Source organism: Ochotona princeps, chromosome 10 (assembly GCF_030435755.1).
Source record: "Ochotona princeps isolate mOchPri1 chromosome 10, mOchPri1.hap1, whole genome shotgun sequence".
In the NCBI taxonomy this organism is placed as follows: domain Eukaryota; kingdom Metazoa; phylum Chordata; class Mammalia; order Lagomorpha; family Ochotonidae; genus Ochotona; species Ochotona princeps.
This window is the reverse complement of record NC_080841.1, coordinates 13,341,339-13,355,889: the sequence shown is the minus strand read 5'-3', so window position 1 is coordinate 13,355,889 and position 14,551 is coordinate 13,341,339. Positions and strand designations below refer to the sequence as shown.

The 14,551-nt window shown below is 44.6% G+C and overlaps 1 protein-coding gene across 2 annotated transcripts in view; it reads right to left on the bottom strand.

The window, feature by feature from the left end:
- IPO9 (importin 9) overlaps positions 1 to 14,551 on the bottom strand; it is a 50,051-nt gene that overhangs the window by 18,897 nt on the left and 16,603 nt on the right. For both annotated transcript variants that reach the window (XM_058668999.1, XM_058669000.1), the window contains exons 5-13: positions 10,200 to 10,288; positions 9,353 to 9,439; positions 6,498 to 6,617; positions 6,309 to 6,409; positions 6,070 to 6,128; positions 5,095 to 5,246; positions 4,361 to 4,459; positions 3,485 to 3,591; positions 2,757 to 2,896 (exon numbers count right to left, since the gene is read on the bottom strand). In XM_058668999.1, coding sequence (XP_058524982.1) covers positions 2,757 to 2,896; positions 3,485 to 3,591; positions 4,361 to 4,459; positions 5,095 to 5,246; positions 6,070 to 6,128; positions 6,309 to 6,409; positions 6,498 to 6,617; positions 9,353 to 9,439; positions 10,200 to 10,288 — 954 coding nt within the window. The remainder of the gene's footprint in view (positions 1 to 2,756; positions 2,897 to 3,484; positions 3,592 to 4,360; positions 4,460 to 5,094; positions 5,247 to 6,069; positions 6,129 to 6,308; positions 6,410 to 6,497; positions 6,618 to 9,352; positions 9,440 to 10,199; positions 10,289 to 14,551) is intronic.

Here is a 14,551-nt window from a genome sequence, read left to right as displayed (position 1 = left end):
TAACATCTGTTTCTGATTAAACTGAAAGAAATCCCATTTGAAAAGCAAAATTGCAGGCCCAGCGAGATAGCGTAGTGGTTAAAGCCCTCTGAATGCGCCAGAATCCCATATGGGCACCAGTTTTAATCCCCATGGCCAGGCCCGGTGGCGTGGCCTAGCAACTAAAGCCTCACCTTGAATGCACCAGGATCCCATATGGGCACCGGTTCTAATCCCGGCAGCCCCACTTACCATTCAGCTCCCTGCTTGTGGCCTGGGAAAGCAGTCGAGGATGGCCCAATGCTTTAGGACCCTGCACCCAAATGGGAGACCCGGAACAGGTTCCAGGTTCCCGGCTTCGGATCGGTGCGCACCGGCCGTTGCGGTCACTTGGGGAGTGAAACCTCGGACGGAAGATCTTCCCCTCTGTCTCTCCTCCTCTCTGTGTATCTGACTTTGTAATAAAAATAAATAAATCTTAAAAAGAAAAATACAAAATATTTCAGAGGCTCTGAAATGTTCAAAGGTTCTTTGCCACGGAAAGCCCTACAGGAAATATGCTGGTGGGTTTGAGAAATTCCAGAAGTTTCATTCAATATATAATTATAGAAAGTTTATCATGAGACAAGGCACCGGAGGATACTAAGATTCATCAAATGTGATTGCCACTGTCAAAGACCTTACATTCCAACAGGAAAGAAAACATACTTGCCAACTACAATATACTGTAGCACATGGTGAGTACAAAGTGGAGTAAGATATTCCCAATGGATCTGAGCTATGTATAGGCAACTACTTTCACTTTGGGATTCAGCGAACAGGAGTGAAAGGGTGAGATACCCTGTTTAACATTAGCTATTCAGGTTCACAAAGCAGCATACTCCCCAATGAAATACCTTATTCTCAATGCTATCCTCTGAACAGGCAACTGGCGTCAGTGCTGTGGGCCAGCATGTTAAACCACCACCTGCAATGCTGTCTGTTCTACTTCTGGTCCAGCTCCTTGCTAATGCACCTATGGAAGCAGCTTGGGGCCTATAAGAGACCCAGAAAGAACTCTCGGTTTCTAGCCTGGCGCAACCCTGGCTCCTGCAGCCATGTGGAGAGTAAGCCAGTGGATAGAAGACTGCTTTCTCTCTGAATCTCCGTTTTTTTTTCTTTTTAAAGATTTATTTATTTTTATTGGAAAGGCAGATATACAGAGAGGAGGAGAGACAGAGAGGAAGATTTTCCATCCGAAGATTCACTCCCCAAGTGACTGCAATGGCCAGAGCTGCGCCAATTCAAAGCCAGGCGCCAGGAACTTCCTCCAGGTCTCCCACATGGATGCAGGGTCCCAAGGCTTTGGGCCATCCTCAACTGCTTTCCCAGGCCACAAGCAGGGAGCTGGATCGGAAGTGGAGCTGCCAGGATTAGAACCAGCGCCAATATGGGATCCCAGCGCATTTAAGGCGAGGATTTTAGCCGCTAGGCCACCAGGCCAGGCCAGACTCTCCTTTTCTTTAAAGATTTATTTTTAGTGGAAAGGCAGATTTACAGAGAAGAGAGACAAAAAGATCCTTTGTCCGCTGGCTCACTCCCCAAATGACTGCCAACAGCCGGAGCTGAGCTTTCTCAAGCTAAGATGCCCAGGAGCCTCCTCTGGGTTTCCCATGTGGGTGCAGGGTCCCAAGGCCTTGGACCATCCTCTACTGCTTTCTCAAGCCAGAAGCAGGGAGCTGGAAAGGAAGTGGAGTGGATGGGACCGCAACCAGTGTCCATATGGTATCCTAGTGTCTGCAAGGTAAGTATTTATCCACTGAGGCATTACGCTGGGGGCCCTGACTCTCCTGTTCAAATAAATCTTAATATCCTATGTTTCAAGGACTGAGAGAAGTCACAAAGCCAGTGTTTTGGTAATGGGAATCCGGGCCTAAGGATGGCGTAGGTAGAAACAACGTAGTATAAACTGTTAGACAGACATCGGCTCTTGCCCACTACATGGCACTGCTGAAGAACTCCCTTTCACAGTAACAGCTATTTTAAAGCAAGCAGTTCATATGGAAATGTTAATGATTTTTTCTTTTAATTAGAAAGTCAGATATACAGAAGGAGAAGAGATAGAGAAAAAGATCTTCCATCCGCTGATTCACTCTCCAAGTGGTTGCAACGGCTTGGACCTGCGCTGACCCAAAGCCAGGAGCCCAGAGGCTCTTCCGGATCTCCCATGCGGGTACAGGGTCCCAAGGCTTTGGGCCGTCCTCAACTGCTTTCCCAGGGAGCTGGATGGAAAGTGGGGCCACCAGGATACGAACCAATGCCCATATGGGGTACCGATGTGTGCAAGGCTAGGCTATTGCTCCAGGCTCTGGAATGTTTTCATTATGTGGATACTGTCCAAGAACATAGTATTAAAAAAATGACAGGAAAGAAACAGGAAGAATGAGTCTGACACAGAATGCTGGAGGGCATTCTGGACTTAGTAAATCAGAGTTCTCAAGGTACAGCAGTAAGATTTGCATTCCACTGAAATGCCAAAAGCATCCATACATGGGAGCTCTCACCAGAGGGGGAAGACAGCATACTATAATGAATTAGGCAACACTAGACTCCTACTAGGTGAAGCCTGAGGAAAATTCCCTGGACTGCTTTATCAGATATCCGCAAAAGCCCAAGCTCTCCAATGCCAAGATTCCCACCCCAAGCACATACACACCCATTTCACCTGAGGGAACACTTGGACCGGGACGACCTGGGCCTCCACAGCTCTCAGAATGCTGACATGTGCCGAAACGTACCTGAGAGGTTGAGGTCTGCCAGGATGACGTTGGTCAGGAACCCATGCATGTCAAAGTGAATCCTGCCATTTTTCACACTGTCCGTGATGATGGATTTCACTGACCCTAGGGCAAGCATGCATGCCTCGTGGATCTTCCACCTGCCAAAGGGATACCATAGCCTTGTAACACAAACTACAGTGACAAAAAAGGTATATTTTTGAGGAAAGGGCATTCCACCTCAATCCAACCTAAAGGACCCATTTATCTACCCTTGCAATCCAAACTATCAAGCTGAAAATAATAAAATTTAGTCACAGATTTTAGAAAATTGAAACAGCATGGTGGCAAGCCTTTGACATGTGGTTAGGATTCCTTGTTATACTGTAACAGCTTGACTTTAGTCCTGGCTCCACTGTCAATCTCAGCTTCCTGCCACCCACATCACAAACCTAGAGTAAGTTCCAGGCTTCAGCTTGCCCCAGCAGCAGCTATTGTAGGCACTGGAGTGAACAAGAGGATTATTTTTGCTTCTCTCTTCTTTCTGCTTTTCAAATATATAAGATTAAATAAACTTTGCAAAAATAAATAAATAAAAGTACAGTCTTTCAAGGCTTCCTAAAAGTGGGTAAAATAAAAGCATCCATCATTTTATGATGTGGAAGAACTACTTTGGAACAAACGATTCAGAGCAAGAACTTGTTTGCCTTAAGTCTGATCTCACATTAAGCATCTGTTCTCCTCCTTACCAGTGCTCGGTGCCACTGTTTTTGGTTTGCTCGGCTTCTTGTAAATGCCGAGTGGCTGCAGCGGCCAGGGCTGCTGCACTCTCGTTCTGGAAATCTGAGGCCACAGCCTAGGGAGGGAGGGAGAAAGGCTAATGGGCACATTGATACCTTCAAACGCATGTCAGTGCAAACTACTTTAGTGCAGACTGCTGGAAATGAAAGTTCAAAATCTTTCAGATGCACATGCTACGCTGTGATCAGGTATTAAGACCATGACCCCATCAGTTCAGAACTCCAGCATGATTAAAGTAGCATCCGCACACTTGCAGTCGGCAGTGTGAAGGCCAGCCAGGTGCTCCCTTCAGCCGTATTCAGCAGATTAGACAGGAAGAGGGCATGTTGAGCTCTGGATGCCAGAGGCCCTGGTATTTACTTTCTTGAAGCCCATTCATAAAAATGAAAATATAAGGTTAATCTACTAAAGGAAAAACGAGTGCAATCTTCCACTGGGACCTTAGAAACACTAAAATGATAATGAGAAGGGAATCACCAGCAAGCTCCCACCCAAAGAAAATTTGTTAACTTTGGGTATGTATCATAGATTGCTGCTGAAGAGTGGATTAAATGGTAATATTCTTGATTTAACTTTCCTGCTCATCAGAATACCTCATCTTCTGTATAATCGTTACATCTAATACTTACTTAAAAATTAGACCCACTGGCAAGAACCTGGAATCTGAGTTTTAAATCTCATTTGGGAAGCTCTCTCGCATTCCCCAACAGTCTGATATAAAGCCACGCACCAAGCACTGTTTACCTTGTTACACACTGAGGAACAGCAAAGTCTAAGTGACCACATGGAATGCTCTGGTTGGAGCACGGAGGTGACCCTCTTACCAGCAACAGGTCCTGGGCTGCAATCCTAACGGTATAGGAGAAGGTATCATCATCTTCGTCTTCTACAAACTGCTGTGGGTTGGCCGTCCATACTTTAATCTGAAGACATGATTACGTGAGGTCTTATGAGGCTGCCGATATGGTTCACATGCTTCCTTCTTATCACAGACACAGGAGACTTCAATCTCTGATTCTGAATAAACTCCACCCTCAAAAGTCTTATTTTCTATTGTAGCAAAACCAGTCACTTGTTAAGGAAAGGGGAATTCGTTAATGCTACTTAACCAGTTTGGATTTGGGGACCACTCATTCTGTTACCGCCAATCAGCTGGTATCCTTTGAAAGATTTTCTGAATGTATTTAGGATACAGAAATGTGATAAGGTATCTACTGCGAAAGTTACGTCAGCACCTATGTTCTTTTATATGTGAGGCGCCATCTGTGTTTGAATTTCACTATCTAGGCATTGAACAGGGGTCTTCGGTTAGTGGCCAACAGAGATCTTCCTAAGAGACAAAGTATTCTGGAAATCCACTTACCCAATTTACGAGTGGATAAAACTCTAATACCCAGGGAATTGACAATAAAATGATGCCAAATCTTTCTTGGACCATTACACAGGGTTATTCTCTTGGTGTTTATTTTTAGGCACAGGACTCACTTGGCCAAGGCCTCCATTGATCTATCTGTACCTTCCACTACTAGCTGATGGCGACCTACAATGTGTTACTTACCTGCTCCTCAGTAATTTGCATGTACAGGATTATATAGTAAATCAACTCAGGCAAGGCTTTCTTAACAGTGCTTTTGAATTTGCTATTTTCTAGCAGCGCATGGACAAACTCAAATATGCTAAAGACGAGATTTTCAAAGCCCAGGACTTCACCTATGGGAAATACACAAGAACATGAATTAATGATAATAATGCAAAAGGAAAGCCTATATACTAGAAATAAACTTCATTATCAATGGATACTTAAAGTGCTTGATAATTTTTACTCCTAAGGAATTGGCAGAAGGGTCTGAACTGTGTCACAGGCTGTGGCACAGTGGGTTAAGCTGTTACTGGGATGTCCAGCTTCCTGCTAAAGTGACTAGGAGGTAGCACTCGATGGCCCAAATATGTGGACACCTGCCATCCTCACGGGAGACAGGGATGGAATTTCCGTCTCCTGGCTTCAGCCTGGCCCAGCTTTGGCTGCAGTGGGCATTTGAGGAGCGAACCAGCAGGTAGACGATTTCTCTTTTATTCTGCCTTTCAAATGAATGCATGAAAAAAATCGTTAAAAAAAAAGAAAACTTATAGAATATAAAATTCCCTAGTTAAAAAAGAACCAGAAACACTGAATGCATATTAGCATGTCTATTTTTGATCTAAAATATTTAAAAATATCCAAACAGAAACAAAAACAAGATTATCTGGGACTTCAAATTAGAATAGACAAAACACCAGGAAACAGTGGAATTAAATGGCCTCTAATGGCCTTTTACCAACCCCAGAGTTCTACAATTTTATGTGATCTATTTAAATACACATGAGGAATGGGTAAAAGATGATCAGGACAAAAAAACATATCAGGTTTCATCTCCTCACATCTTACACATCAAAAGGAAACTCAGCTAGAAAATTCCTTGAGGAGCACAAACTGTCTCCCAGATTTTTCTTCCCATTATCTGGCATTTCTGTAAAGATCAGACAAGCTACATACCATCGGAATCCACAGGATCTTCTACTTCCTCTGTATAATTTACTTCTGTCCTCACATAAGTATGATGAAGAGTAAAGAAACAGAATTTTGACTCTGCTTTTCATATACCCTACAAGGGGATATCGCAAATTCCAACCATATTCCACAGATCCAGTGGAACCACATGACCGTAAGACCCCAGGCTAGATTTCCACCTACACAGGTGGCAAGCAAAACCCTTGACTTTCAGGAAAGGATATAAAGCTGCACTCTCGGTTAAAGTGTTCCAAACAATGGGCAGAATCTGCTGCATGGAGGACACCATGTGCTTTGGGAAGTTTTTCACCAGGGCTGTCACTGCCTGAGAAGTTAACAAGTGATAGACAAGAAATCAATGATTTCAGACCTCCTGCTTAAACTCCAAACAGCTCACTGGCAGCAAGCTTTACCTTCAAGACCTCCATTTTAAATCCACTGTCGGATGTGGGGCCATCTGGGATCTGGAGGGCCTGCACAAAGGCCTCTGTGAACTGCTGTACCACAGGGAAGATCAGGACTTTAGCCGCACCCTGGGAACAAAAATCAAGAGTCAGGGCTGGACAAATCCCCTCAGCCAGGGCTTCAGCTGACCTAGCAAACACTGGAAGTGTAGGCATGCAGGGCTCACTCCAGGCCCAGGTCACATTTAGGACACAGCTATAAAGTCACCTGAGGTATTCTCCAAGATGCCCTAATTCTCTAACCAACATCTGAATCCCCTAAAATGTCATTATAAAAGGCTCAGCTTTCCATAACTGCTTCTTAATCACAGGGCTCAGCATCTTTCAGGTGCCTTTGCTTCATGTGAAGGAGCACTAATGGAGAAGGAAAGTTGGGTGACATTCTCTCTCTCTCTCTATATATATATATATATATATATTTATATTTGGATAAGGAGCTTCATCAAGCTCTCTGCACACTAAAAACCTCATCAAAATGTCAGCTCTGGCTACCACACTAGGGCAGTGGGCATTCAGACATGGCTGTCATGCAACAAACCACTGTTTTGCCAGCAACAGAAGGGCTTGACAAGGACTCTGGCTGGATGTAGGCTCACCTACTATAGAAAACTGTTAATGCTAAAAACCTTGACATTAAGTTTGTACTCAGCTGTTATATATGATGGATGTTAATATTGATCCTTTCACTGTTCCTGTGCCACTCTGATTTAGGTCAAAAACATGCTAGCTCAGGAGAAATTATAGCTGTTATAAAAATAATATTGCTTCTCCCCATTTTCTGCTCTAAAAAACACAGAAGGGGGATTTGTAGAAGGACAGTGTGACCCTAGAAGGTCAATGACCACAGGATTACTGCTGATAGGATAATATTTGTATGAGAACTGGATAGATGCCATTTGTGTAACTGATTAGATATCATTTGCATGAGAACAACTGAGTGGATAGCATGTGAATGAGAATAGATGGTGGGATATACAACAGCTCCAAACAAGGGTATGGAAACAATTGATGGGTTCCCAGATTGGGTTGAAGAACAGTCAGGAAACACCACTGTTCCTGCTAGGATAGGAGGTGAACTGAACAGGGCTGGCTCATGGACTCACTGGTACGCGCAAAACCTGGCACTGGGAGTTTCTGATGGAGGAGCCTGGGCAACTCCTCTGGCAGGACACAGTCCCTATAGGTAAGCGCAAGAAGCACAATAGGAAACAGCCCAGAACAGGCTATGGAAATTATCCCACTGGTATACACATGGCATGGACTGGGGGCAGACCAGGTCGAACCTGCTCACATCACCCGCTGGTGAGTCCGAGCGCCAGGACAGAGTGTGGGTCGAGCCAGGTTCGGTTGCGACACATACTAGTACACAATAAGGAATGCCAAGGTGAGATGAGCTGTACCAGATGTGGTTGCAGCGCCCAAACAGCACATGTGATAATCAGGGGGAGGAGGCAAAGCTGACAGGGGAATGTGGGCTCCCCTGCTGGACAACTACTTCCATTGGAAAGCATGAGTCGGGATGGGGGCAGATCAGAATAGGCAGGGCTATTACACCTGTGGGCCTCATGTGGGCTAGATAAGGGAAGGGCCACGGTGGGCTGACTGTTCCGACTAGTGCAAGCAAAAACTAGAGTGGATGAGGGTTGGTTGGGCTAGTCGCAGTACTAGCTGGCAGAGGCTGGCACTTGGAGCTAATTCTGTCAAGTCAAATGCCAGAACTACCTGGAGAGTGCATAATCTGGGAGTGAGTGTGGCCTAGAAGGGAAATAGTGGGCACCTCCTTCGGGGCACCACTCCCATTGGACAGCACGAACACGAGGACAGGGGCAAGGGTGGCTGTACAGAAGGGCACCTGCCAGTAGGTGTGTGGGCTGGATAATAGGTTGGTTGGGTTGAGCTGGGCTTTAATGCCCATCGACATGTGCGAGAGCTAAACAGGAGGTGGGACAGACTTGACAAGCCTGCGGTGCGTACTGGCAAGCATGGGAACCAGGGTAGGGGGCAGAACTGGTGGGGGTTATGGGGAGTCACCCCAACTAGGCTGCAGCTCCAACTGGTTTGCGTGAGGACCGAGTATGAAGTGGGCAGGATCGAACTGGACTACAACACCCACTGGTTCACGAAGAAGACAGGGCTGGAAACAGAACAAACCCAGCAATCCCAACGACCAGCATGAGCATAAGGTGATTGGTGTGACGGACGGTGTCGGACTCTGTACTAGCAAACTCGCGCAAGAATCAGGCCTGGGATCATCTTATATGAAGTTTCTTTGGAGATCCCTCCAACTGAACTGCTGAGCTTAGAACCCCAACCATGAAGAGACTGTAAGCCTGTGGATTCTGAATAGGGTTCATTGCGATTAGAACTGAGAGATTGGCAGCAATCCAGAACTGATGAACTATCAAAACTGTATGAGCAGGACCCTCAGAGCGTGCCTCCCGTTGGGGATCTGGGATGGGTGGGAGGTTGGGTAGGGCTTTTCCCTTTGTTTTTTTCCCTGACCCCAGATACAGGGTAAAATGATATTGATGTGGAAACAATGGTATTACCCACTTTCACCCTGTAACCCTTGACACTTTGTTCCCTAATCAACTAAGTAAGATTATTAGAAAATAATTTAAAAAAAAAAAAACAAACAATTGATGGGTTCCATAGATAAGCTCCTCCCTTATCCTATATGACCCTTGGTCTATAAAGTTTGATGCTACTAATAAGCTTCAACTATTGACCATCAGTTAGAGTCCATGAGTGTTATTATAGACTCTGTGCATCAAGTCCATTGCTGCAGGACAGTGACAACCTACCTTTTCCAGCTCCTCCATGTTACAGATCATGTGCGCACAAGTGGTAAAAATCTCCACAGCTCGGGAACGGGTTCGAATACCATACACCTGGGGAAAAGGTGACAGCAGTCATGAGATGAGAGTACGAATGCACATGTGTACCTGTGATTAGAAGTAAGTCCATGACTAGTCATTCCTCAAACGATGTCAGATCCCTCAGAGATGTGGGAATTAACTCACCCCTGTTTAGAGGACAGACTTCTATAATTCAGATGATTAAAGCAGAATCATGTTGGAGCTTATTGAGACTAGCTGATTATAAAGGCCTCTATGAGCAGATCAGATAAAAACTGCCAGGGTAGATAATGCTCAAAGCCCAAGATGGCAAAAGCACTTCTTTTAAAATGCAGATGACTGGCTAGAAATAGAAGAAAATACCAAGACCCAAGCATCACCCTGGAGCTATCTGTATTTGTATCTCACCGTAAACAGGTTACCATTCATATACAAGTTAATCAAATACTTTCACAGTATATTAAAGGTCTGTAACATGCAATGGAGTGACAGACTGCTTCTAAATACTTAGCTAAGGTGGGATATTGCAATGGGAATCACAGTTGGTATAAAGACACAAAGTATTAGGGGTTAGGACGTGCCAGCAAATAGAAATTATTTCTACAACTATACTTTTTTAAAATCACAGGCTTGCTTTTATCATGAGTGACAAGTCTGCAGCTAAAGCAGAGTCCGGCTCTCTGTCCGTCCTAGCCTTAGGTATGGGGCTCGACACCAAACACCTGAGAGGTGGAGGCTGAGCGGGGCCTCAACAGCCCTTGCTGGCTGTCATCTTGGAGCCGAGATTTCATACCTCAGCCATGGTGAAGATCTTATACATTTCCGGGAGAATAACAGGAGCAACGAGTGGCATCTGTGTGTCTGTCACTTCTCGCGTGAATTCTACAAAGAAATGAATAGTACTGTTATAAAAACATACAAAAGACATTAAGTACAAAAAGTCCAGAATTGTTCCAAGGTGGCAACTCCAAAACAGTACACAGCTAAAGACACAGGCTTTGTGGCTCAACTAGGAGAAGGAAGCCCAGCAGGAGTTAGAGGTCAGGAGGTAAAACAGAAAACATGGTGATGAACAAAATACCAGACATTAAGAAAGAAGATCTTAATGTAAATATTCAAGGGAAATATGCAACAGAATTGCACAAGTCCTTGCGTGGATACCTTCAGAAAATCCAAAATTAAACCAGTACGGGTCCATCTGTCAACACTCAGGTGCACTACAAGGTTTTTATCTCTGGTTCCCCTTTTAGTATTTTTCTTGGCAACCTGCTTTGCCAAATGCAACTGGCTTCAACTCCAACCTGTATACGCTACTCTTTCAGTGGATTGTATTTATTGACCTAAAAGATAGAGGCACTACTAACTAACAGAAAGTGATTTCCTATGTGAATGTAGAAAAAAACAACCTATTTGTAGGATGAGGCTTGACGAAGGTTAGGGAAATTGGGGTCATTTTTCCCTTACTTCCAAACACAAAGATCGCATAAACATTCACATCTATTCAACGCTGATACAAGCCTTTAAGCTCCAATTATTGCTTATTTATGTGATGCCCTTTTGCAGCATCAATATGAAAATGGAATTAATTAGTTGGGACATGTCCAGAAGACTACAGAGCTAAAGATGCAAGCTGGCATTTTCTAGACTGATATCCCTCACAACCTTGGGCAGCACTGATTTCCACAAGTCAAATGAAGATCAAATATTCAAGGCTGAGTCTTTCTTACTAGCCGATTTCCTCATGGACAATAAATTCTGGGTTTTTGTTTTTGTTTTATTAAGATTTACTTATCTGAAAGGCAGAGTTAGGGCCCGGCATAGTAGCTTAGTGCCTAAAAGTCCTTGCCTTGCGCACACCAGGATCCCATATGAGAGCCGATTCCTCTATCAGTGGCCCCACTTCCCATCCAGCTCCTTGCTTGTGGCCTGGGAAAACAGTCGAGGACGACCTAAAGCCTTGGGACCCTGTACCTGCAATGGGAACCCAGAAGAGTTCCTGGCTTTGGATTGGCTCAGCTCCAGCCATTGCAGCCACTTGGGGAGTGAATCAACAGACGGAAAATCTTCCTCTGTCTCTCCTCCTCTCTGTATATTTGACTTTCCAATAGAAAAAAAAAATCTTTAAAAGAAAGGCAGAGTTAGAGATAGGGATGGGGAGGGAGCAGGCAGAAAGAGAGATATTTCATCTGCTTGTTCACTCCTCAAATGGCTACAATGACTAGGGTTGAACTAGACTGAGGCCAGAAGCTAAGTGCTTCTTCTGTTTCTTCCATGTGGGTGTAGAGGTTCCAAGCACCTGGGCCACCTCCCCCTGCTTTCCAAGGTGCATAAAGCAGGGAACTGGGTTGAAGTTAAGTTTTGAGAGTATTCTATTTTATTTGAACACTCCCAAAATTAGCTCAAATAAATATTATAAATAGCATAATGGTAAATTTTATGAAAAGTGTAATATAATTTAATTCTAGCACAGCACTTAATCACATTTTTGCCTCTCTCAAGCATTCCTGGCAGCCTCAATTTAGCAACATCTCAATCTCCAAAATTTTTTGAGATCAAAAACCTTCTGTGCATTCCAAGCCTCAGTTTCTGTGTCTGCATTCCCCTCACCCCATGAGCCTTCTATCTCTTTTATAGTATACATAAGCTGGCCTAGAGGATGGCACAACACCTCAAAAATCCCTTAGGAGGATGAGTCCCAATTCCCAGCTGCTTTTGACTTTCATGCGTGCCTGTGTTCCTTTGTCAGAGAACAATCTACTTTCTTTTGAAAATATTCAGAGTAGCTCTCTGGGAATGGAGTTGGCTGCCTCCAACTCCACGCCTGGTGACTCCATTACAAAGGACACATATTTTCCCAACAGCTGACAGCGAAGTGATCTCACTGAGCAGTGATTTCTTTAGTCAGCACCCTGATCAGGTTCGCAACTGAACTTTGCATTGGAAGGAAAAGGTTTCCTTCCTTGGTAGAGAAGTTGGTGAGATCCCAGCACATGAAGTTGTTCAGAAAAAACCAGACGGTCGATTCCATATGAATATACCTGAAGATTGAATCATAGAGGAGAAGCAACGGAAACGGAAGTGAAAATCCAAGCATGGAACATGTTCATCTCTCTGATCTGAGCTAAAAACTGTAGCTCCGCCACAGGCACTCGGTAATACTGCGGAAAGTAAGAACAGGCAGCGGGGCCATGTGAAGGGGGAGCTTCAAAACAACAGAGGAAGGACTTACTTTTGACATAATATTGATATCTGATGTTAATATCACAGGGCTAGTCATTTTAGCCTGGATGTCAAGTTCAGCATATTGTGATTCAAAAAGGATGGAACCAGCATTCACTACCAGGCAAAAAGACATTTCGGGTAAGCCAGTAAGTCACAAGAAAACAGGTTAAGATACAGGTCAGATTTGTAAAAACTACTTGCATAAAAGGGAAAGATCCTTTCCTTTAAAAAAAATAACTTATTTATTTTAAAGAGTTCTTGGGGTGACGCTGTTCTCTGAGGCTGAAGTAATCTGGCAGCAACATCTGATTGTTCTGCAGTCACAGGAGGGAGGGTGGGAATTTTTCCTTACCCCCACCTCCTCTGCCTGCCTCCACCCTGCTCAGAGGTCTGCAATCCCCTCACCTAATAACAAACATTTTGAAAATTAAGTATTATTAAAGAGTTACAGGGGGCCTGGCGTGATAGCATAGCGGTTAAAGTCCTTGCCTTGAACACATCGGGATCCCATATGGGCACCGGTTCTAATCCTGGCGGCCCCACTTCCCATCCAGCTCCCTGCTTGTGGCCTGGGAAAGCAGTCGAGGACAGCCCAAAGCTTTGGGACCCTGCACCCGTGTGGGAGACCTGAAGAAGCTCCTGGCTTCGGATTGGCTCAGCTCCAGCTGCTACGGCTACTTGGGGAGTGAATCAACAGACGGAAGACCTTCTCTGTCTCTCCTCCTCTCTGTGTATCTGCCTTTCCAATAAAAAAAATAAATAAATATTCAAAAAATTACACATATATATTTATTTTGAATTTTCAAATTATGTGTTACAATTTCGTACAGACTGGGATTTCCCCCCAAACTTCCACCCCCCGAAAAATAAATAAATCTTAAAAAAAAAAGTTACAGGGAGACACAGGGATGGACACAGGCTTCTAACATCTGGTTGGTTCAGACTCCCGACGGCTGTACCAGCCTGGCTCAAGCCAGCAGCCTGGAACTCCCATCCAGGTCTCCCTTCTGTTCTCCCTTCCTCTCTTCTGCTGCTTTCCCAGGCACAGCAGCAGTGAGCAGTATCAGAACTGGAGCAGCAGGACTCAAATCAGCACTGATGTGGGATAACCTTCTTGTAGGTGCTAGTTGGGCCTGTTGTGCCCCTATACCAGCTCTGTCTTTCCTATTTATTTGAGAGGTAGAATGAGAGAGGGAAAATGGAAGAGGTGAAGGGAGGGGACAGAGACAGGGCATCTGTGTTCACATGAACTGGCTCACTTCTCAAATGTCTGCATTGAGTGGGGCTGGGTAAGCGCTGGCGTCAGGCTCTGGGAACACAGTCCAGGAAAGATGCAGGGCTCCTGAGTCAAGGCATCATCTGAAGTGAGTGTCTTGACACTCCTGAGAACATGAGCTGTCCATGTGTCAGCACGCTGCCTGGCGTATCAACCCAGAGTGAACAGAACAGCCTCTTCGTGCACACTGCAGGATAGCTGCCAGGAAACTTGGCAGCCCATCTTGCTGTCCAAGGCACAGGTGTAGAGGTTCAAGGACGTGAATTTATAGAAAATAACTTGCTCTGTTAAACCAGTGTTTGATCTGGTACTTCAATGGTATTTTTGGAGTGGCATTGGGTACTACGACATATGACTTCAACAAGACATACAATTTTGTTATTTTAAAGAGTACTGTATTGATTTGCCAAAATTTTGTAACTTAGCAAAGGTACGCCACTCCTCAAAAGAAAGAGTAAGCGAAGAACTGCAGGGTCATAGTAAAGCCAAAAAGTGAATTCTAAATCTGAATTATCAGTCACTGTGCTATTGCTGCATCCTTATGTGGTAAGGCATGGTAGCAGAAATAGTACTATTCCGACTTAATTCCCTAGGAGAGCTGGGGGTAAGACACTAGTAGGAAGGAGAAGTATCGGGAGCAGTTCCCA